Genomic DNA, 23,923 nt, shown 5'->3' with positions numbered 1-23,923 from the left:
AGGGAGAGGGAGACCTTCTAGATCTCTTCACAGGAAGACGGTCCATCCTTTCTCCTGGGACGTGGTTGCGTCCCTTTCTTAGCAAGAGCATCAGTAAGCTGTTGCTGCAAAGAGCGCAGGATCTTCTCAGTAGGAGAGGATTCCTTGTCAGGTGACGGGCTGATCCTGTGAGAAGGCGAGGGGCGAGGGGACGCCTTCTTCCTTCTCCCAAGAAACTGCCGTAGCACGCGCTCGAGAGCGACTGGGGCGCTCAACAAAGTCATCATCCGATGACTCCTTACGCTTCTTCTGTGGCGGGAAGGCTGCGAACACACTCTCAGGCGATGATCGCCTCTCGAGAGCCAAACTGGACGTGAAGCGTCACGATCACCAACGCTCCTTTTCAGCGGGCGTGAAATAGAATGAGAGCTCCACCCCTTGTGCGGGGAGGAATCCTCTGAAGAAGAGAAACACTCTTTCAGGAGGCGTGCACGCGCAACGCTCCTTGGCAGTCTGGTGGTAACGTCAACAGATACTGCCGAAGGCACGTCAGATCGTGGGCGTTCCCCGTAACCCTCCTGCGGCTTTCGACATGCCCTCTCCCTGAAACCTGGGAGTCCGGCAGCGGTCTAGGCCTAGAGGCGAAAATGGGGCCGATCTGACGCACCCCAATCCACCAACGAAGGAGCACTGTCACTGCACTTTGCACCTTCACTTTTGCCTTCTAAGGCGAGCACTTTAGATTCTAAATTACGAATCGACTCTAAGATAAGTGTAGGGTATTACCCTCCACAGACACTGATTCAGGGCCCGAAAGGCCAACACTACAGGGTTAGGAGTAGTGCACTTTAAAGGAGGGTTAGTAGGAGAAACATGAACTTCCTGACGTTTACCTGAAACGCTCCTGGAGGAAGACCTCCTTAACCTATCCCGTTCAAGCTTACGCAGATAGGACTCATACGCTCTCCACTCCATCCAGAATCAGAAAGACACTCACATTCCTTGCAGCGACTTTCATACATACAATCATGCTCTCTGCAACTCTTACACAAAGTATGAGGGTCCACTGATGCTTTCAGTAGCCTACCTCGACAATCACTCTTGGTACAAAACCTGGCGCTAGCCGAACTAGAACCAGACATCTATTTAAAGAGAAATCAAGCCAAAATCAATCAAAATCCACAATCAACGTGTGCCTAGCCACCGATCCAAAAAGTCAAGATACCAAAAAATCAAAAAGGGGTACTTATAGTAGCCAAGTTTCCTAAATTCAAGACGGAGGTGCTGAAAACTGTGTTTACAACACCGGCGACAGAAAAATTATGAATAGAAAATGGGAATGATTCCTGATACCCGCCTCCCAGCGCGGGAATGGGTACTAACCACCTGACTCCCACTACGTGTGTCGTAGTTTTTTAATTTCTGTCGGACTTCGGAAAATACAGCTATATATATATCTGACAGGTAAGTTTCATGAACAATGTAACCTTATTACTTGATATCACATATGACAATGTTGACTTACTTGTTGCATGGCATTTGTATTTTCTATTTCATTTCTAATTCACCAAACCTGAAAAAGTATACTTTTCCAAATGTTATAATGGCTGATCCTCTAACTCATCTACATTTTCTGGCTTGTGATGCATCCATGTGCATCTAAAATCTCTGAAGATTGTAGCAGTAAAGGAATATTTGTTTTCCAATAGTTTTATAACTGATTGTTAGAACAACAAAATTAGAATCTTTGCAAAAAAGTTTTGACTGTTTAGTAGCTTATAAGCACTGCTGTTAGTCTACAGAACTGTTCTTATTAATGCAATCCACTTACATACCCCCCCTTTATTCACTGTTGATATATATTGTATATCCAAAAGTATTACGCAATGTATTATAAAAATATAATTTTTATTGATGTGAAATTTTTTACATTTCGTAAACATTATGAAGTGCTCAGAAGAAAAATTACAATGGAATGAAACTACAATCTGTTAGCTAAACAAATGTTCCAACAAAGATTGATTATGCAATGACTACCATAAGTAATGCACTGGATATTTTTTTATTTCTTACAATCTACAGGTAAGTCACACTGACCTTTTCTACAGGTAAGTCACACTGACCTTTGCAACAAGAAGTATTTAGTAAGGTTCTATTTTTTTTCATTTTTTATTTTTTTTATTTAGTACTCCAATAGTATATCACATAAATAAGTCCATCACTATGGAGCAGTCATCTCCTTTGACTTAACCATTAATTGCCTAATGACCACAAGAGTAATACATACATCTGTTTATTTTACAAATAAATAGCTTTCATGTACTTATCCAGGTATCCAGTGATAAAGCTGCCTTGTAAAACTGACAGACAAAAGAAGTCTATGAGTAATTACAGCAATCAAGGAAATTCTGAGCTTTTAAGTTGGAGAGAATGATTAACTGATAAAACATGGGATGACTGAACTTTTTTCCATATTAATTTAGAATGTGTTACACTAAATATAATTTAATAAACATTCCAGGTTTAACAAATATTGCAAACTGTATACTAGTATACAGTTGACCACCAAATCTAAATAAAGAGCACAAAGACAGGAAATAGAATTGGCAATGCCTGTGGGGCTCACATGGTCATAGACATTACCAAATGCAATTGCCAAGCTTATACACAAGTACTTGGAAATTCCATTTTATCTATATACAGACAGTCCCCGGTTATCGGTGGGTTTCCATTCCAATGGTGTGACGATAACCGATAATTGGCAGTTTTAGGTGATCAGTGCTTCCATTAGGTATCGCGAATATCGCCGATTTTTGTCACTGGACAAGTGACGTAAAATCAGATCGCCTATAACCGAACCCACAAATAAGGGGGGACTGCCTGTACATGAATGACAATTTCCTTAGGTATACACTGTAAAATTCTCATCACAATACTGTGTACCGTATTATCTTTACAGGCAGAATTTTTTATCCACATTGGTAATACTATATTTGTGTAGACTGCAATCAGTGTTTATACTAACTAAAGTAATGTATTCTGTAAATTAATGTGTAATTTACTGTATTTGCTATCTGACCAGTTCCTGCAATGTGAAAATCTATAAAGTTTTCGTAGTGACTGACAAAGCAAGAACATACATATTACATTAAATGCTTTTGTAAAAATTGTGATCCTTTATATTTGATTTGTAAATATATGTTTATACATCATACCAAGTACATATGCATTTCCTTGTTATTAAATGTTATTTTGGAATCTGAGAACTTGAGAGTAACTAATATGCAAGCCATATTTTACATGTTCTCTTGTCTGATGAAGTAAGTTTTTAAAAACATAATTGAATTTTTGGTACAAACATAATTTTATGACTGTCATTAGGTCCATGAGCTCCCTTTCAAAACGTGCTTAAAAAAACTGAAGAGAGAAATAATCTCTATCAACATGTAACCATCGAGGCTCCCAAGTCCCTCAATCAGTTGTTGTCTGACCAATCTTCAAATGCCATTGGGTCAGGAGAATGGAAAATGACCTCATAAAGTGACTAGTTTGTATCAGAAGAATAAATTATGTTTTAAAACAATAATTTACAGTTGTTTGTGTGGGAGGAGACTTGCTCCTGTTCAGATATCAACCTGGAGTTAGCAACTACTGAATGACTGGATCTGGAGGTCATGTTGTTCTATGGACTACCACAGCCATGAAAAAGGCTAATATCTAGTCAGTAACACCATAGCCTGTATTGCCGGAGGACTAAATAAATAGTCAAACAAAACACCACCTTTTCATCTGTAGCATAGAAGTGAATGCCCCAACTGTCCTCACTGCACAAGAATTGAACAAAGGATGAGGGAAAAGTTGAGTCACAGTCAGGAGCATCCTCTCCCTTTGAGAGGGAGTAACAAACGAGCCCTCTGCTACAAAGGAGCCAATAGAGAAAAACTTAAAAGAATTATGAGCCAAGCACTAAATTTAAAAGCATTAAAAGCTATTCAGTGACTTCCACAAAGAAAAACTGATAACAGAAGAAATTTATGTATACTTTTCTTTTTAGGCCAGAGATACAAGTATATAGCCGTAACATCATGACCCCTAACCTTTGAGCTGGGTGCTAAGAGTTTGCGAGTTAGTATTATCCTTTCAAGATGACATAGTACAAAATGAAACTGTTTTTTTAGACAATTCCATCATATTCATGATGGCAGATGAGAACATTTGGGTCCCCCTTTCAAAAAGTTTTGGTTCTTAGGCACCAAAAAAAAAATTTGGAATGTAGTTGCCATGAAGTTATTTTTTTCCTAATTTTCAGTAAATCCAATATGAGCAATTCTTTTTACAACTCTCTTGGAGATTTGGAGATGATTAGTATGGCTAAGTCAAAAGCTTCATTTATTATTTGTAGAGACTGTAATACAAAAAGCACAGTGAATGGCTAAATTCAAATTCCACAGATCAACATGGCCAGTCTGCTCTTGAGTTCTGTTTATCCTCCAATTTTGTCCAGCTAATTGAGGAACCACCCACATTTCTGCTAATAGATCAGACCTCACCTTCACAGATGTTCTAGCTATTGTCAAGTCCAAGGTCTGTGAATATATTACTAAAGGAACTTCTGATCACTGTGCCACTGACATGGACATTCATGTTAATCAGTATATTCCTAATGCCATCACTGGAAAAACAGTCAGGCTAAAACCCAGAGCCAATTGGGACTGCATTATTGAAGCTTGTCAGGCACTTCATATTAATATTTCAAATGCTATATTAGATCCTGATTCCAAGAAGTAATTAAATGAAATGCTGCTGGCTATTTTAATGTCCCTTGAAAGGTCATAAAATTTACAACAAATGACCAGCTTTGGTTTGGTGCTACATGTATATGAGCCCACCATGACAAACAGACCAAATTCAACGCTTGGAGATGAAACTGTTCAAGCATTGCCATGCTGCGAATAAAAATTACCATACAGCCGAGAGAAATTACTGTCATTCCTTGAAGAGAAAAATTGAAGGAATTACTCAACCTCATACATGGTGGATCAATTTGGCATTATCTATCTTTGGGTCAAAGTTGTCTTCCATTCCACCACTACTAACAGATCATGGTTGATTGGTTACTGGCCCCAGGGAAAAAGTTGAACTGCTTTGTTGAGCTTTTTAAGCTAAGCAATCAGCTGAGGATGTCCCTCTCCCTGATACTTGCCATCCTGAACCTATTCATATAAAATTAGCATTTCATTCCAGGGATGTTAAGAAAATTCTGGATAATCTTGATAGCTGCTGTGGAGAAGATCTGGATGGTTTCCTCTTTGTTTTTCATGAAAGTTTCTAGTGTTGTCTCCCAAGGTAAGTAGATTCTATAGATTCTTATAGTAGCATCTGGGGATGAGCACAAGCTTACTAATACAGTGCCTGTTCCAAAGAGTGGCATATCTGCACACTGCAGTAACTACAGGCCAATTTCCATTTCCCTGTGCTCTTCAAAGTTGCTGAAAAACTTATTTTTAAGCCACTATATAAGTATGTAGAATCTAAAGGATTGTTAGCTGATAGTCAATATGCATATAGGAAGCTGTCAGGTACCTGTGATGCTATCTTTAGACTTGACTTGCCATTTGCAAGGGAACCTTGATAGGGGTTTTGAGTGCAGAGTAACTCAAACAGATCTTAGTGCTGCTGTCAATTTAGTAAATCACAAGGATTACTTCAAGATTTCCTTACAGTTAGGCAGCAGCAAGTTGCCGTGGCTGGGCTCTTCTTTAGTGAACCAAGACCTATTTTGTCTAGAGTTCCACAGGGTAGTATTCTTGGGCCGCTGTTATTTTTACTGCGCTGGCAGTCCCATGGTTACTTTGGGGGTTCCGTTCAGGTGGAGTGGCATAAGCCAAAAAGTGCCATAACCCAGGATGACAAAATCATGTGAAAAGCTTACCTTTAACCCTTGAGTGTCTATAAAATTACCTATGCTGCATTTTGATGAGCTGTGCATCCAAAAACCTCCAAACTTTTACTTAGATGTTGTAGCTGTAAGTTCATACCTGTACAGTGAAATACATTTTGTTATATATAGTACAATAAATCGAATACAGATTTATGCCAAACAATATAATATAATCTATAGAAAAATGAAAAAAGTGAAGAATTACTTCCCTAATTTTAATGATTTTGAAAGTTACTACAGCTGAAGGCTAGGTTGCGGGAGATGATGTGGATTTGTTAGTGAGCCTGCAATGATAAGGAAGAATTACTAAATTATGAAATAAAAAGCACTATAATACCAATGTACTACACAGTACAAGAAGTTATGAAAAAAAAGTTAGTGATTTTTAAAGATGTAGGCTAGGATGAAGGAGCTCTAGTATAGAGGTCAGTAAAGGGGCTTGGCAGTCTAGAATGATACTGTAAAGATAAAAAATTTGGTTAAATTACAACATAAATATTACAGTATTTTATAAAATGCATACATATAACAATTTGTATAATAAAAAAAATGAAGAATTCCTTACCTAATTCTACTGATTGGCTTGCTTCCTGGGATGGGCATTAGTATGATGTGGAATCTGCAGGTGCTAAGGAGTCTGGAATGATAAAGATAGAAATTATACAATAAGTAAGTAATATGTAAATACATAATTTTATAACACAATTTTTTAAAAATGTATTTACCTTAAAATAAAAAAAAGTTAAGAATTCCTTACCTGATGGACATTGAGAGGGTGAATTGGGCAGGGATTAAGGGATAACTTGTGGATCTGGAATGATACCTGAAGAAACTGGAGAGGGTTCAAGTGGTGGACCTTGGATACCCATGATGGGTTCAGGTCAGTACAGGTTATCATCAACACTTTCAAAGAGAAAATCTGGAATGATAATGAAACAAATTAGGTTATGCAACAGTAAATACATTATATACTACAGTAAAACGAATAAAATGAAAAAAGTGAAGAATTCCTTACCTGATGGAGCTGGAGAGGGTACAGGTTCAGGGGAATCTGGATTAGACATCACTTATGCAATCATGAAAAAATTATTGGGTTATGCAATACTGTACAGTAAATAAGTAAATGTAAATTACAGTAATCGTTTTATTAAATTTAATACAATTTATAAAATATTTTAGTATATATACACAATAGTAAACAAAACAAAAAAAATGAAGAATTCTTTACCTATGTTAGAAATGGCAGATGGTGTGGGAGATTTCTTGAAGTATGTGTCCAGCCTAGACTGCACACTTTTCTTCATCTGCTTCTCCTTTAAAGTCTCTCTGCAAGCCATAAACCATCTTCAAACCTTGCTGAACCTTTCCATGTTAGGGCCCTCAGCCTCTAAACATGACATTGCTTTCTCCAAATGAATAAACCCTCTGACGAGCCCCTAGTAGTACATAATAACCTGGGCTTTGGGACTGGTACCTCTTCCTTTTCCGTGAGCATCTGCTTCTCCACTCAGTGATGTTGTCTGATGATAACTCCTCTCCGTGGGATGCCAGCAGCTCTATGATAACTCCTCTCCATGGGATGCCAGGGCCACGCTCTTTATGATAACCTCCTCCTCCATGGGATGCCAGCAGCTCTGTGATAACTCCTCTCCATGGGATGCCAGCAGCTCTATGATAACTCCTCTCCATGGGATGCCAGCAGCTCTGTGATAACTCCTCTCCATGGGATGCCAGCAGCTCTGTGATAACTCCTCTCCATGGGATGCCAGCAAAGCTCTTATGAAATAACCTCCTCCTCCATGGGGATGCCAGCAGCTCTGTGATAACTCCTCTCCATGGGATGCCAGCAGCTCTATGATAACTCCTCTCCATGGGATGCCAGCAGCTCTGTGACATCCTCAGCTTCCACCTCCAAATTTAGCTTCTTGCATAATCCAACATTTTCTTTGTCACAGTTTCCACATCCTCTACCTCCTCAAACCCCTACTGCAGACACAGTTTCTTCCAGGCCCCATTCAAAGTCATCATCTTTACCTCGTTCCAAGCACTTGCAATATTATTCACAGCATCTGCAATATTAACCCCTCATGCTCTAAAATACCAAGATTTAACCACTGCCAGCATAAGTCAAATTGCCACAAATGCAACAACAAAGTTCAATCTTTGTGCCTTTCATTCAGTGTTTACATCTAGGAGGTATCTCCATGGCAACTAAGTCAAGTCAATCAGGTTTTAGTTATTCATCAAGGGAATTTACCAAGAAGGATAATGAAAGCTTGTGTATCATTTAAATGGTATTTTTGTGAATAGCCATGAATACATATTTATTATGTTAATGTATTCAAGTAACTCTTATTAGTGTTAACTTGGGTTACCATGAATACTAGTGGAAAAGAAAATAAAACTCTGGATGCTTGTGTTTGTTATTCAATCATACATGTTTTTTTTAAAAGAATGTTTGAGTTTCAATGCTTCCATTACAAATGTTTGATTTTCAACACTTCCATTAGAAAGTTCATTTCTTTACCTTTATTTTGATACACAATTTTACAATCTTATTACTGTATTGTTGAAAATTATACTTCAACAAAAACAAAAACAATTTTTTTTATTTGAGATAATCGCAGTATTCAATCTGTCTTATGGTTACTGCACAAAATCACTCCCCTTAAGGCATTAGGTTTAACAAAAGCTGCTTATTTTTCTTTATTAGACTAAGATTTTAATCTTTCAACCTTGACCAGTTAAAGTAATAATTTGTTCTTTGTATAAACATTTCTTCACGGCACTTCACAGTGTATATCCTATAATTTGGTCATAAAAAGACAAATCTGAAACAGTACCTCATATAAATACTTGGGAAACTAGTAAAATCCTTTTTAGTAAACTGATAAAATGATCCTGTGCAAGTCATTCAGTTTCTGATTCATTGTCTCCAAAAATTTCTTCACCTTCACCAACACCAAGATATGTTTCAGTTATATCCTCTTTATTAGACAAAAACTTCTGAGATGCTATTACTGCTTCAGCAGCTAAACCGGCATGAAATCCAATACTATTACCACGATACAGCTGCATACGATCTTCTAATGTATCAGTTAAGCGAGAGGGAAGAGTAACTGCACCCCAATCTATATGAGGAGAATCATCTTCACTGTCAGTATCATCACCATGAATAAATGTTTCTTCTTTTGATGGGTGAGGAACATTACCAAACTTCAAGTTCGTGTCAGGAATAGTATTTTCTATAGCAATTTTCTCAACTGGCTGAAATAAGGCACTTTTCTCAATAACTTTGTCACTACTGATTTTGGAACTGTAATCACTAATGTTATTGACTTTAGGAAAACCTAATACTTTCTGCATATTTAATATATTTATGCTTGGCAGACTGATATCATCTGCAATTTCTTCACTCTTGCCCACATTTCCTGACTGGAAGTCTCTGTCTGCAATGCTTGAAAGACTTAACATTTCATGCACTGAATCTCCAGCACAATTCTTTAAACCCTTTGAAAATGGTAACTTTTTTCCCATTTTTTTCTGAGGATTTGATCTTTCACTATCACTGTCATCTTCACTGTCTGCATTATATGACTTTTCTTCTATTTCTAATTCTTTTCTGACTTTCCTGTAAGCCTCTAACCTTTCATCATCACTATCTAATAGTGGAGAGGTCATGTGAGATTTTTCATCCTTCTCTAACTCTTCTTTAACTTTCCTGTATACTGCTAACCTTTCATCATCACTGTCTTCATAATCATCAGTTTCCATAGATGGGACATTACCAGAACTTGGTTCTTTGTTCAAACTACAGTTAACTGCTCTGAAATCATGGTACTTTATGTTTCCTAATTTCTGGCTACTGTCTTCACTTCTAATCTCTGTAGTAGCTGAGTCTAAGTTAATCCTGTTGGTTGTTATTTTTGTGAGCTGTACTGGGGCAGCAGAAGAATGTACCTGATGGAAAAGTAAAATAATTCTAAATTAATTTTTAGGCTTATTCTATGTCAAATGTCTATTTCCCCAAATAGAGCTGAGAAACTGTCCTAAATTATTAATTATGAAATATGAAGCAGTAGTGAAGGTAGCATTAACTTTCATTTTTTATCTCTGCAGAACCAGATGTCTGATACCAATCAGCAGAGCAGGGAACAGGGTACATGTTTTTTTTTATAATTTTATCACAAAAAATGCATTTTATGATGAAATTGGAAAAAAAACAGGCTATTTCTCATAGAAAAATAATGTGAATAGACAAATTTTCCGTGAATAATGGATGTATATGTTCCAGAGAGAAATCCGTGAATATGTGAGTCCATAAATTTGGAGTGTGCAAATATATATATATGTAAATATATATATATATATATATATATATATATATATATATATATATATATATATATATATATATATATATATATATATATATATATATATATACACATATATATATATATGTATACAGTGGACCACCGTATTCGCGTTCTCCAGATTCGCGGACTCACACATTCGCGGATTTCTCTGAGGAACGTTTCCACGCATTATTCGCGGAAAATTCGTGCATTCACGGTATTTTTCTATGATAAATACCCACAAATTCCTGGTTTTTTTTTTGTGAATTTCATCATAAAATGCACTTTTGTGATAAAACTACTAAAAAAACCAAGTAATGAACATTTTTAGTGGGTTTTTCTTGAGTTTCAACTAACAAAATAGGCTGTTTTTAGCATTTTTATAGGGGTTCCAAACATTCGCGGGTTCTAACTATTCACGGGGGGTCTGGTACGCATCCACCGCGAATACAGGGGGACCACTGTGTATATATATATATATATATATATATATATATATATATATATATATATATATATATATATATATATATATAATATATATCTATATATATATCAGGCAGTCCCCGGGTTACGACGGGGGTTCCGTTCTTGAGGCGCGTCGTAAGCCGAAAATCGTTGTAAGCCGGAACGACACTTGGAAATATGCCTTAAACTAAGAAAAAGTTAGAGAGACCTTACCTGTGTGACATGCAAGTATTGCATGATGTGTAGTGTGGTTATTTCAATGGCAAAGGATGGTTCTTGAAGGTATAATTCTTTATTAAACTCTTGTGACACTATAAAGCACAATGTACTACACTTAATCCTTAGGTTAGATTATACACTAAACACTATATTATGCACTGTACACTACGTAGTATGTATGTAGTAATCCTTTGGTAGATCCTGGAGTACACTAAAATCCCAGTCTGGTAGCTCTGGAAGGTAAAAGTATAACACAATTAGTACAAAATACTACACAAAGTCCTGAATGCAATATGTAAATTATAGATATCAAGAGTAAAAGAGTTAATGTATGTTAATTAATTCCTTACTTTTAGTTTATAATTCCTTACTTTGAGTTATATCAAGAGTAAAAAAGTTAATGTGAATTAATTCCTTAGCTTTTTGTTAAAGTTTAAAGTTTCATGCTATGTAACCCTGTGTCCACAAAGTTCTTATGGTGGACCCCCATAGCCTACATCATTCAGGGGGTTCTGGAATGTACCAAAAAAATAATTAGTATTGTCAGTGAAGTACTCTATGCATAGTAAGTTACATACAGTAATATGCACCATACAGTGGTTAATATCACATATATAACATGTATAAAACTTAGTTAATGTATGTTAATTAATTCCTTACCTTTAGTTTAAAGTTGTCGTGCTATGTAACCCTGGATGCACAAAGTCTTATGTGGCCCCATAGGCTACATCATTCAGGGGGTTCTGGAATGTACAAAAAATAATTTTGTCAGTAGTACTCTATGCATAGTAAGTTACATACAGTAATATGCAACCACAGTGGTTTAATATCAACTGGTATGCATAGTAAATGATTGGTCTACACCCCTGTTCAGCAGGGAGTGTACAGTATGTACGTAATTCCATGAGGGACCTTGATCACTTATCCCATGTGAGAGATCTTGGTCACTTTTTTTTAGTATGTACGTATAAAACTTACTTAAGTATGTTTACTACTATGTATAATTCCTTACCTTTATGTTATGTAGTAACCCTGAACAAAGTTTTATGTGGCCCCATAGCCTGCATCATGGAGGGGGTCCTGGTTTTCTGGAATGTACCAAAAAAAGTATCAAAGTTAAGTCATGTTATGTATGTTTAGTAAGTTACATACAGTAACCATACGTACAGTGGTTTATACATGTATGTACATAATCAAACTTGGTTGGAAATTCCTGTAAAAAAAAGTTATGTACGTATGTAATACTACTGTATGTAAAAATGACCTTTACTGTTCATACTGTCCGACACTACAATGTTACATGTGATACGTATACTTTCCTGAAGGTTTTTTCCATCCAAAAATGGTGCTTCTACTTGCAGTTATCCCTTGATGACACTTGTAGTAGTAATTTGTTAGTAACAACCTGGAGTTGTGTGAAAAATGTGGTTCTGGAAGGAAAAAGTAACAAAATTAGTGTACCAAAATATACTACAGAAAGTTGTGAATGCAATATGTTAATTACTGTAGATATATCAAGAGTACTAAAAGAGTTAATGTATGTTAATTAATTCCTTACTTTTAGTTTAAAGTTGGTCGTTCAATGTAACCCTGGATGGACAAAGTCTTATGTGGCCCCATAGCCTACATCATTCAGGGGACTCTGGAATGTACAAAAAATAATTTTGTCAGTAAGTCCTCTATGCAGAGTAAGTACATACAGTAATATGCACCATACAGTGGTTTAATATCACATATAACATGTAGTATAAAACTTAATTTAGAAATTCCTTACATAACTTACCAACTTTTAGTGAGTCTCAAAGCCGTTACCTAGGTTGTGGGAGATGGAGGTGGAGGTGTAGAGCATTCATGATAAGGATGCATTCCAAACCTAACTTCAGTGTGCTTTATCACAGATAAACAGGCTAGGATGATGGGCAGTCTGGAATGAAGAATTAATATTAAAGGACAGTATGTAACCACTTAGGTGTACAAAATTTATTGTACGTATGCAAACATTAAACACAACTGAGAATTCCTTACCTTCAGCAAAATGAAAGACATGTAGGCTATGTAGAGGTCTGGTTTATGTAAGTCACAGGTGCATGCCAGTCTGGAATGATAATGTAATAGTACATATGATTATATAGTATGTATGTTACATAACATGGTTATTACATATGTAATAATAAAACATTAATAAAAAAAAATGTCCTTACCAAATTCTAGTGGTTGGCTTGCTTACTGGGATGGCCATATGGTACATGAGAGTGGGTGGCTGGGCTATGGAGTGGGATGGGCAGGTGCTTGGGAGTCTGGAATGATAAAAAATATATAAAATGATAGTTACTACTACTGTAACTACTGCACATGTTTTATTACTGTTTGACATATGTAGTGTGTAATACGTATGTCAATATAAAAAATGAAGAATTCTTTTACCTGAAGGAATGGGAGAGGTGATACTACTCGTATCAACTGATTTGGGCTCTGGAGAGGTGATACTCGTATCAACTGATGAGGGAACATCTAGATCTGGAAAGAATGATAGGGTACATAAATATATTATAAGGTGGATGTAATTGTAGCATATGTACACTTTTAATAAAATTTCTATTAGCAATTTATAAAACATTTTATACAAATTTGTTAAGGATTCCTTACCTGATGTATAGGGCGAGGCATCAAAACCATGGAAAGGCTCAGGGTCATCTGGGTCACTGTCACTATCAAAGGGGTCTGAAATGAAAAAAAAAAAAAAAATAATAAGGTTATGCAACATCAAACACATTGTACCACTATGTAAGTTAGTGTACGTATGTATGTAGGGTGTAAACAATTTCCAACATGAAAATGAGAAAAATGAAATTGCTTACCTGATTGTACACGTACAGGTGGGCGGGCTGATACAGAGGGTCCAGGTACAGGGGGATCTGGACTGTCACAGGTAGTACTTGGGAGATCTGGAACTGTCACAGGTAGTTACAGGAGATCTGGAACTGTCACAAGGTAGTACAGGGGGATCTGGAACTGTCACCACTTCTGCAATAAAATTACAAATGATGAAAATTAATGAAGTTACAATTTACTCTTACATTTAGTTGTTACATTAAAAAATTAACACATTTTAATATGTACACTATGTAAACACATAAATTAGTAAAAAACAGTTCAGAATTCCTTACCAGGACTAGGAGTGGGAGGTGGTGGTACTGGAGACTTGTGAAAGAAAGTGTCAAGCCTGGACTGCACACTTCTCTTCGTCTGCTTCTCCTTCAGGGTCTCCTTGATAGAAAGTCACCAAATCCATGATTCCTCTCTTGATTTTGTCAAACCTAGAAACGTTAGGGTCTTCTGCCTCAAAAGAAGCCAAGGCTCTCTCCAGATGAGTAAAACCCTCTGACAAGCCTTTCACAGTTAATGACCTGGGTTTTGGCTCTGGTGCCGCCTCCTCTTCCTCAATCATTTGTTGTTCAAGTTCAAGTAAGTCCTCTGCAGACAATTCCTCTCCATGGGAAGCCAGCAGCTCTGTTACTCATCAGGTTCAAGATCTAGTTTCAGCCTCTTGCTTAGCCCTACGATCTTCCTCGTCACAGTCTCGACGTCTTCTGCCTGGTCAAAGCCTTCAAAACTGTGCACAAACTGTGGACACAGTTTCTTCCAGGCCCCATTTAAAGTGGTCGTCTTCACCTCGTCCCAAGCACTTGCAATATTTTTCACTGCATCAGCAATGTTGTAGCCCTGCCAGAATTGCTTCAGTGTCAACTCCTTGTTAGTTTCTATGGCCCTCAAAGCAAAACGTATGGTCCTTCTAAGGTAGTAAGCCTTGAAATTAGCTATTACTCCCTGGTCCATTGGCTGTATCAGCGATGTGGTATTGGGTGGGAGTACACCACCTTCACATTAGGATGCATGTCGCTCAAATTTGAAGGGTGACCAGGGCATTGTCCAGGACTAAGAGGGCCTTAAAAGGCAGACCCTTCGAAGTCAAATACCGCTCCACTGCTGGCACGAAATGGTCATTGAACCAATCTTCGAAGACCATTAAGGTAACCCAAGCCTTCTTGTTTGATTTCAAATCACAGGGAGTTGACTCTTGAAAATGCCCTTGAAAGCCCTGGGATTCTCGGCCAAATACACCAGCAAGGGCTTCAGTTTCAAATCACACTTGCATTGGACCCAAACAGCAAAGTCAGTCGCTCCTTTCCAGCTTTATGGCCAGGTGCTGACTTCTCCTCCTTGGAAAGGTAAGTTCGATTTGGCATTCTTTTCCAAAATAATCCAGTCTCATCCACATTAAAGACTTGGTCAGCCGTGTAACCACCACCATCCTTAATTATCTCAGCCAAACCACCTGGAAAACTTTCTGCTGCTTCGCTATCAGCACTAGCAGCTTCACCTTGCAGCTTCCCACCATTATGCAAATTTGCACGAGCCTTAAAACGGTTAAACCAACCTTCTACTCGCGGAAAATTCACCACCAGCACTGCCTTCGCCAACTTTTCACTACTGCCTCATGCAGCGCTCTAGCCTTCTCCTGGATCACACTTAAGCTCAACGGAACACGTCGTGGTTCTGGTCCTCCAGCCAGATCATGAGCAATTTCTCCATTTCAACAATGCTCTGGCTACGTTGCTTCTCGTTTATCACTGTTGACTTCATCGGTGCAGCATCCTTAACATGCTTCAGAATACGTTCCTTGTCCTTCACAATGGTTACCACCGTGGTCCTGCTCAAGCCTAAAGAACGGCCTATTTCGGTGTTAGTTTCTCCCTTCTCCGAACGCTTTATCACGTCATATTTGACCTCCATCGTGATGACCTTCCTCTTCTTGGATGAACTATCATCGGAGGAAGTACTTTGGCGTTTAGGAGCCATTGTAAATTTGCGAAAATGGCAAGGAATTTCAGCAACGTCTTAGCACACAACCGACTGAAAACTTCAGGCAGACACGCGATTGAAGTGGTGTCCTTTCGTATTGTTACGCTTGGCGTCCTCGACCGTCCGAGGTCGTTGTTCGGTCAATTTACCATACAGTTTAATAGCGTTAATTAATTTATGCACCTCCGCTCAAAAACTAGTTCTGCATATGAGGTATCGTTAAAAAGCATAACAAAACGTCGTAACCTTGGAATTTGTGTTGTAATCTAACCAGAAACTTAGTTTTTTTAATTATGTACTGGAAACAAGCAATGATTTTTCATTATATTTGCGCTTTTGGACTGTTTTAAACTGCGCATCCCAAGCAGTGTATTTCATTCGCCGCAAACTAGTTCCGCATATGCGGCGTCACTAAAAAAAATTCAAAAAATACGAAAAAAAAAGTGTCAAAAATCATCATAACCTCAACAAAATTTTTGTTGTAATGTAACCAAAAACATATTTTATTATATACTGTGCTAAACTATAAAGGATTTTTATCATAGCATGCGTTTTTAAAAGCGTCGTTACTCGGAGCGTCGGAAGCGTCAGCGTCGTAACCTCGGGAACAAGCGTCCGTAAACCCAGGACGGAATTTCCATTGAATATTTAAGAGAAAAAGCGTCGTAACCTCGAAAACGTCGTAAGCCGGAACCGTCGTAACCCGGGGACCGCCTGTTATATATATATATATATATATATATATATATATATATATATATATATATATATATATATATATATATATATATAATATATATATATATATATATATATAATATATATATATATATATATATATATATATATATATATATATATATATATATAATATATATATATTTATATACACACATATAAATATATATACATATTTATATATATATATATATATATATATATATATATAATATATATATATATATATATATATATATATATATATATATATAACACATATATACATACATACATACATATATATATATATATATATATATATATATATATATATATATACAGTGGACCCCCATATTCGCGGACTCGCACATTTGCGGATTTCTCTTGGGAAAGTTTCCCCGCATTATTCACGGAAAATTCGCACATTCGCAGTATTTTCTATGAGAAATATCCACAAATTCCTGGGTTTTTTTTAATCAATTTTATCATAAAATGCACTTTTTGTGACAAAACTATTAAAAAAACCAAGTATGAAAATTTTTAGTGGGTTTAGGTTTTCTTGAGTTTTAACTAACAAAATAGGCTGTTTTCAGCATTTTTATAGGGGTTCCAAACATTCGCGGGTTCTAACTATTCACGGGAGGGTCTGGTACACATCCCCCGCGAATACGGAGGACCACGTATATAATTATATATATATATATATATATAATTATATATATATCTATATATATATATCATATATACGGAGGACCACCGGATAATAACATATATATATATATTATATATATATATAATATATATATATATATATATATAATATATATATATATATAAATATATATATACACCACAGGCAGTCCCCGGGTTACAATGGGTCTGGCTTACAACGTTCCGAGGTTTAGGCGCCTTTCAATTATATTCATCAGAAATTATTTCCAGGGTTACGACGCCTACAATGCTCATCTGGCAGAGGAAATATGACACCAAAAATGGAAAATAATCAATATTTGCAGTTTTTTTATGCAAAATGCAATAAGAATGCAGTTTACAGTTTTTAATGCACCCAAAGCATTAAAAGTACAGTTTTCTTAGGATTTTTGGTGATGTTCCGGCTTACGATGATTTTCGGGTTCCATATTTGTAGGGGATGTGTACCAGACCCCCCCAAATAGTTAGAATCCACAAATGTACGTATCTGCCATTTGTCCTCCTCCTCTGTTGCCACTTTCGGAGATAGCCTCACTCGAAAGGTAAGCTTCCACATTTTACTACATACGTACGTATGTACGCACAGTATTTCTTGTATACCATGTACACTAATACACTTTATTAACAGGTACTATGTAGTACATATTAGCAGTACGTATTAAGAGTTAGGTATTGAATGGTCCAAATTGTTGTAGTATTTCATTGTTTATAGGTCAATTTAGCTTTATTATGAAATTACTGAGGTGTTTTTGGAGGGCTTTGAACGGATTAGCCATTTTACATGTAAAATGCGGTTCAAGATACGAAAATCTATGATACGAAGGCCGCCTCGGAATGGATTAATTTTGTATCTCGTGGTACCACTGTATTTTTATAGGGGTTCCTACAACCCCACCTATAAAAATACAGTGGTACCTCGAGATACGAAATTAATCCATTCCGAGGCGGCCTTCGTATCATGAGATTTTCGTATCTTGAACCGCATTTTACATGTAAAATGGCTAATCCGTTCAAAGCCCTCCAAAAACACCTCAGTAAATTTCATAATAAAGCTAAATTGACCTATAAACAATGAAATACTACAACAATTTGGACCATTCAATACCTAACTCTTAATACGTACTGCTAATATGTACTACATAGTACCTGTTAATAAAGTGTATTAGTGTACATGGTATACAAGAAATACTGTGCGTACATACGTACGTATGTAGTAAAATGTGGAAGCTTACCTTTCGAGTGAGGCTATCTCCGAAAGTGGCAACAGAGGAGGAGGACAAATGGCAGATACGTACACTTAACTTTACGAAACACATAAAAAAATGTCAGGAAAACATAAACTAAACTTTACAAAACACATTAACAAAACTGTACCACTTAACCCTTTAATGCCAATTGGACGTATTAAACGTCGACGAAAATTGTCTGTCGGGTGCCGAACCGATGTATGGTACGTCGATGAAAAAGTTTTTTTTTTAAATGCGCGGAAAAATAGTTATAGGCCTACTAGGCAAAAACTTTTGAATCAAGCGCCTTGGGGGATGCTGGGAGCTCACGGATCAAGCTGTTGTTTTGTTTACAATCATTACCCTTGACATAATTTTTGCACCATTTTATATTAGCCGTTACATAGAGTATTATATATGGAAATGTGTGCAATTTCATTTAGAATACAACAATAAACAACTCATGGTTGTAGCTTTTATCAGTTTTGAAATATTTTCATATAAATAACAATAAGTGCCTAAATTTCAACCTTCGGTCAAATTTGACTCGATCGAAATGGTCGAAAAACGCAATTGTAAGCTAAAACTCTTATATTCTAGTAATATTCAATCATTTACCTTCATTTTGCAACAAATTGGAAGTCTCTAGCACAATATTTCGATTTATGGTGAATTTATGAACAAAACTTTTTCCTTACGTCAGCGCGGTAACTCTTCCCAAAAAATCATAAATTTTTTCATCCGATTGTCGTAATGTTTGCACCATTTTAAATTAGCCTTTACATAAAGTTTTATATATGAAAATGTACACAATTTCATGTAGAATACAACAAAAAACAACCCATGGTTGTAGCTTTTATCAGTTTTGAAATATTTTCATATAAATAACGATAAGTGCAAAATTTCAACCTTCGGTCAACTTTGACTCGACCGAAATGGCCGAAAACCGCAATTGTAAGCTAAAAACTCTTACATTCTAGTAATACTAAATCATTTACCTTTATTTTGCAACAAACTGGAAGTCTCTAGCACAATATTTCGATTTATGGTGAATTTTAGAAAAAAACTTTTTCCTACGTCCGCGCAGTAACTGCCGGAAAAATCCCAATTTTTTTGTCCGATTGTCTTAATGTTTGCACAGTTTTATATTAGCCGTTACATAAAGTTTTATATATTAAAATGTGTGCAATTTCATGTAGAATACAACAATAAACAACCCATGGTTGTAGCTCTTTTCAGTTTTGAAATATTTTCATATAAATAACGATAAGAACCTACATTTCAACCTTCGGTCAACTTTGACTCGACCGATGGTCGAAAAATGCAATTGTAAGCTAAAACTTTTACATTCTAGTAATATTCAATCATTTACCTTTATTTTTCAACAAATTGGAAGTCTCTAGCACAATATTTTGATTTATGGTGAATTTATGTAAAAAACTTTTTCCTTGCGTCAGCGCGGTAACTCTGAAAAAATCATACATTTTTTCGTCCGATTGTCGTAATGTTTGCACCATTTTAAATTAGCGTTACATAAAGTTTTATATATGAAAATGTACACAATTTCATGTAGAATACAACAAAAAACAACCCATGGTTGTAGCTTTTATCAGTTTTGAAATATTTTCATATAAATACCGATAAATAAAAAAAATTCGGCCTTCGGTCAAATTTAACTCGACCGAAATGGTAAAAAAGTGCAATTGTAAGCTACAACAATTACAGTCTCGTAATATTCAATCAATTACCTTCATTTTGCAACAAACGGGAAGTCTCTAGCACAATATTTCGATTTATAGTGAATTTTTGAAAAGTTTTTTTTTTACGTCCACGGGTTACGAATTCATGCATCATATTGTGATAATATATTTTCTCTGTGTTGCTTTGATCGTTTTACAATTTGTTATATACCAAATTCATCGCAATTTAGTGTACAATACAACGAAAAAATAATTAACTCATTAGCTTTAACCGTTTTGCTCACAGCGCGATTTGTATACAATTATATATGAAATTTTTTTTTTTTGTTTTTCACTGTCATATACAGGCGGTCCACGGGTTACGACGGTTCCGGCTTACGACGTTCCGAGGTTACGACGCTTTTTCTTAAATATTCAATGGAAAAATCCGTCCTGGGTTACGACGCTTGTTCCGAGTTACGACGCTGACGCTTCCGACGCTCCGAGTTAACGACGCTTTTAAAAAAACGCATACTATGATAAAAATCCTTTATAGTTTAGCACAGTATATTAATAAAAAATAAGTTTCTGGTTAGATTACAACAAAAATTTTGAGATTATGATGATTTTCGACACTTTTTATGTTGTATTTTTTTCTGTTTTTTTAGTGACGCCTCATATGCGGAACTAGTTTCCGAGCGAATGAATACATACTAGTTTACATATAACAGTCCAAAAGCGCAAATAATGAAAAAATCATTGCGTTGTTTCCAGTTAATAATAACAAAAACGAAGTTTCTGGTTAGATTACAACGCAAATTCCAAGTATCCAAAGAGAGACATTATCCAGTAATTTGATCAGAGAGAGAGAGAGAGAGAGAGAGAGAGAGAGAGAGAGAGAGAGAGAGAGAGGCGTCTTCCGACGCTCCGAGTTAACGACGCTTTTAAAAAACGCATACTATGATAAAAATCCTTTATAGTTTAGCACAGTATATTAATAAAAATAAGTTTCTGGTTAGATTACAACAAAAATTTTGAGATTATGATGATTTTCGACACTTTTTATGTTGTATTTTTCTATGTTTTTTAGTGATGCCTCATATGCGGAACTAGTTTCCGAGCGATATGAATACATACTAGTTTACATATAACAGTCCAAAAGCGCAAATAATGAAAAAATCATTGCTTGTTTCCAGTAATAATAACAAAACGAAGTTTCTGGTTAGATTACAACGCAAATTCCAAGTATCCAAAGAGAGACATTATCCAGTAATTTGATCAGAGAGAGAGAGAGAGAGAGAGAGAGAGAGAGAGAGAGAGACGAGAGAGAGAGAGAGAGAGAGGAGAGAGGAGAGGAGAGGGCGTCTTCCGACGCTCCGAGTTAAGGACAGAGAAGTGTTCGTTTCGTTAAACGGCCTCTGACTCATGCCAGTAAATGTTTTGAAAGAAAAGAAAGAGAGGTTGATACTAATAATATAAGCCTATTTAAAAGATTACGTTTACTTTAACTTAGTCTATATGATACGTAAATAGTAATCAACTGTTCTTGTAGCCCTCAATATTTGGCAAAATCGAAGTATCCAAAGAGACATATTATCCAGTACGTAATTTGATCAGAGAGAGAGAGAGAGAGAGAGAGAGAGAGAGAGAGAGAGAGAGAGAGAGAGAGAGACGCTTTGGCAACAATGGTCTCGGGGGTTTTTATAGCTTCCTTCTGCTTGATGATCGTGGATATTGTAGAAGGATTTCGACCATACTCGTTTGCCAAATCGACGATACGAACGCCACGTTCATGCTTTGCTATAATTTCATGTTTTGCTTCCATCGAAATCATTTTCTTGGGTTTTTTCTTATCACCTGCTTTGTCTTTAGCTTTGAGACCCATGGTTAATAATAAAATAGACAAAATAACACGAAAAATAGGCGCAAATACAACGAACTAAACAACGACGTGTTAACATGCAGCACAAACAAACAAACAGAATTTCAGACGAAATCGGTCGCCTATACAACTAACACTCATCGCAAAATCGTATCTCAAATATTTCGTTGTATATCAAAGCTTGTATTTTCGCAAATTTTCTGTTATATTCTCAAAACATTCGTATATTAGGGCAATCGTATGTCAAGTTTCCAATGTAATTTGATCAGAGAGAGAGAGAGAGAGAGAGAGAGAGAGAGAGAGAGAGAGAGAGAGATTTTAGAGAGAGAGAGAGAGAGAGAGACGCTTTGGCAACAATGGTCTCGGGGATTGACATAACGTTTTATTTTCTGAACAGATAGGACAGAGAAGTGTTCGTTTCATTAAACGGCCTCTGACTCATGGCAGGAAATGTTTTGCTGATACTAATATATAAGCCTATTTAAAGATACATTTACTTTAATTAGTCTATATGATACGTAAATAGTAATCAGTGTTCTTGTAGCCCTCAAGATTTTGCAAAATCACTCCAGGTTGTACATAAAACTTCAAGAATGTAGTGTCACCAGAGGATTACAATAGTTTTACCCTTCAAGAACTAGCATTCTTTATGAAAATAACTCCAGGTTGTACATAAAACTACAGGAAACGACATGTAGTGTAACCAAAGGATTACAAGTAAGGTTTTTTATAACTTTTTATTAGTTTAAGACATATTTCCAAGCGTCGTTCCGGCTTACGACGATTTTCGGCTTACGACGCGTCTCAAGAACGGAACCCCCGTCGTAACCCGGGGACTGCCTGTATTCTAATATTTATATATGATAACGATATTTTTTTCATTTCTGATGGTTGCATACTAAACTTTAGGCAATGGCAAAAAAAGGAGCCAAAAATGAACTCTTAATCTTCAAAATTAAGCGTGCTGTGATTTTTGAAAAAAACTTTTTTTCCGCTTCGGCGCTCACTCGCGAACGCTGCTGGCAGGGGCGGGAGACACTTTTGGAAATACCAGCTCGGCGTTTATGGGTTAACTTTACAAAAAACTTTAAATTAATTTTTTTTATTTTTTTTATTTTTACATTATTTTATACTTTACGTTTTTTTTTTTTTTTTTTTTTTGTTTTTTTTTTTTTAAACAAAGTTTCAACTTCTTCACCACTTTTAACTTTCTGTTTTTTGTGGTAGTATCACTTGGTTCTTCCTTTTTGCTTACTCCTACTAAAGGCCTCTAAAAAATAACTATCCAAGGAAAATTGCTTCTGCCTGCTTTTGACAATGTTCCTGAAATGACTCAGGCAAACGTTATCAAACTGTGCAAGCATACGACCTGTGTAAGCCTTTTCGGGGTGTCTTTTCTACGAATGATTGCACCTTATGAAAAGCAGCTAGAGCATCCTTAATTTCTGCCGTTGTCATAGAGTCGTTATCCTCCTCGCCGCAGCTAGAGAACTCCTCTTGAATGACTTTATACTGCATGGCCTCCAACTCCTTCAGGTCATCCGTCGTAAGCTCCTCTTGGTGCTCCTCGAGAAGGTCATTGATGTCGTCCCTCGTTGACGACCAGCCCCATGGACTTGCCGAGTGGAACGATCTCGTCAAGATCTGGTTGCGAAACAGTTTCAGGATCGTCAACTGTTCCTGAATCTGTAGCACCAGCTTTGCCCACGTCAAATCCCTCGAAGTCTCGGGCGGATACGGCATCAGGCCAGAGTTTCCTCCACGAGGAATTCAAGGTTCGCCTCGAAACCTCCTGCCAAGCTTGGTCGATGAGTCGGATGCAAATGACGATGTCAAAATGCTCCTTCCAAAATTCACGCAAGGTGAGGTTTGTGGTA

The 23,923-nt window shown here is 36.5% G+C and overlaps 1 protein-coding gene and 4 long non-coding RNA genes across 5 annotated transcripts in view; 1 reads left to right on the top strand and 4 right to left on the bottom strand.

The window, feature by feature from the left end:
* Positions 1-1,404: 1,404 nt before the first annotated feature.
* LOC135223551 (uncharacterized) lies at positions 1,405-3,193 on the top strand. Its single transcript, XR_010316525.1, has 2 exons — positions 1,405-2,770; positions 2,850-3,193. It is a non-coding gene; the product is annotated as an uncharacterized LOC135223551 (long non-coding RNA).
* LOC135223555 (uncharacterized) lies at positions 1,871-6,530 on the bottom strand. The gene is made up of 2 exons (XR_010316528.1): positions 6,486-6,530; positions 1,871-6,017 (listed from the first exon to the last, which is right to left on the bottom strand). It is a non-coding gene; the product is annotated as an uncharacterized LOC135223555 (long non-coding RNA).
* On the bottom strand, positions 6,524-7,500 carry LOC135223545 (uncharacterized). The gene is made up of 3 exons (XR_010316524.1): positions 7,149-7,500; positions 6,678-6,839; positions 6,524-6,557 (listed from the first exon to the last, which is right to left on the bottom strand). It is a non-coding gene; the product is annotated as an uncharacterized LOC135223545 (long non-coding RNA).
* Positions 7,501-7,728: 228 nt separating this feature from the next.
* Positions 7,729-23,923, bottom strand: part of LOC135223540 (vezatin-like) — a gene marked incomplete at its 5' end in the record, with an annotated part of 88,695 nt that continues 72,500 nt past the window's right edge. Inside the window, 1 exon segment of the mRNA XM_064262027.1 lies at positions 7,729-9,880. Within this exon segment, the coding sequence (XP_064118097.1) occupies positions 8,831-9,880 (1,050 nt within the window).
* On the bottom strand, positions 12,799-13,690 carry LOC135223542 (uncharacterized). The gene is made up of 4 exons (XR_010316523.1): positions 13,612-13,690; positions 13,390-13,482; positions 13,167-13,262; positions 12,799-13,060 (listed from the first exon to the last, which is right to left on the bottom strand). It is a non-coding gene; the product is annotated as an uncharacterized LOC135223542 (long non-coding RNA).

This window comes from Macrobrachium nipponense, chromosome 20 (assembly GCF_015104395.2).
Source record: "Macrobrachium nipponense isolate FS-2020 chromosome 20, ASM1510439v2, whole genome shotgun sequence".
Taxonomy (NCBI): domain Eukaryota; kingdom Metazoa; phylum Arthropoda; class Malacostraca; order Decapoda; family Palaemonidae; genus Macrobrachium; species Macrobrachium nipponense.
Note: the sequence above shows the minus strand (reverse complement) of the source record. Positions and strands in the feature narration are given on the sequence as shown.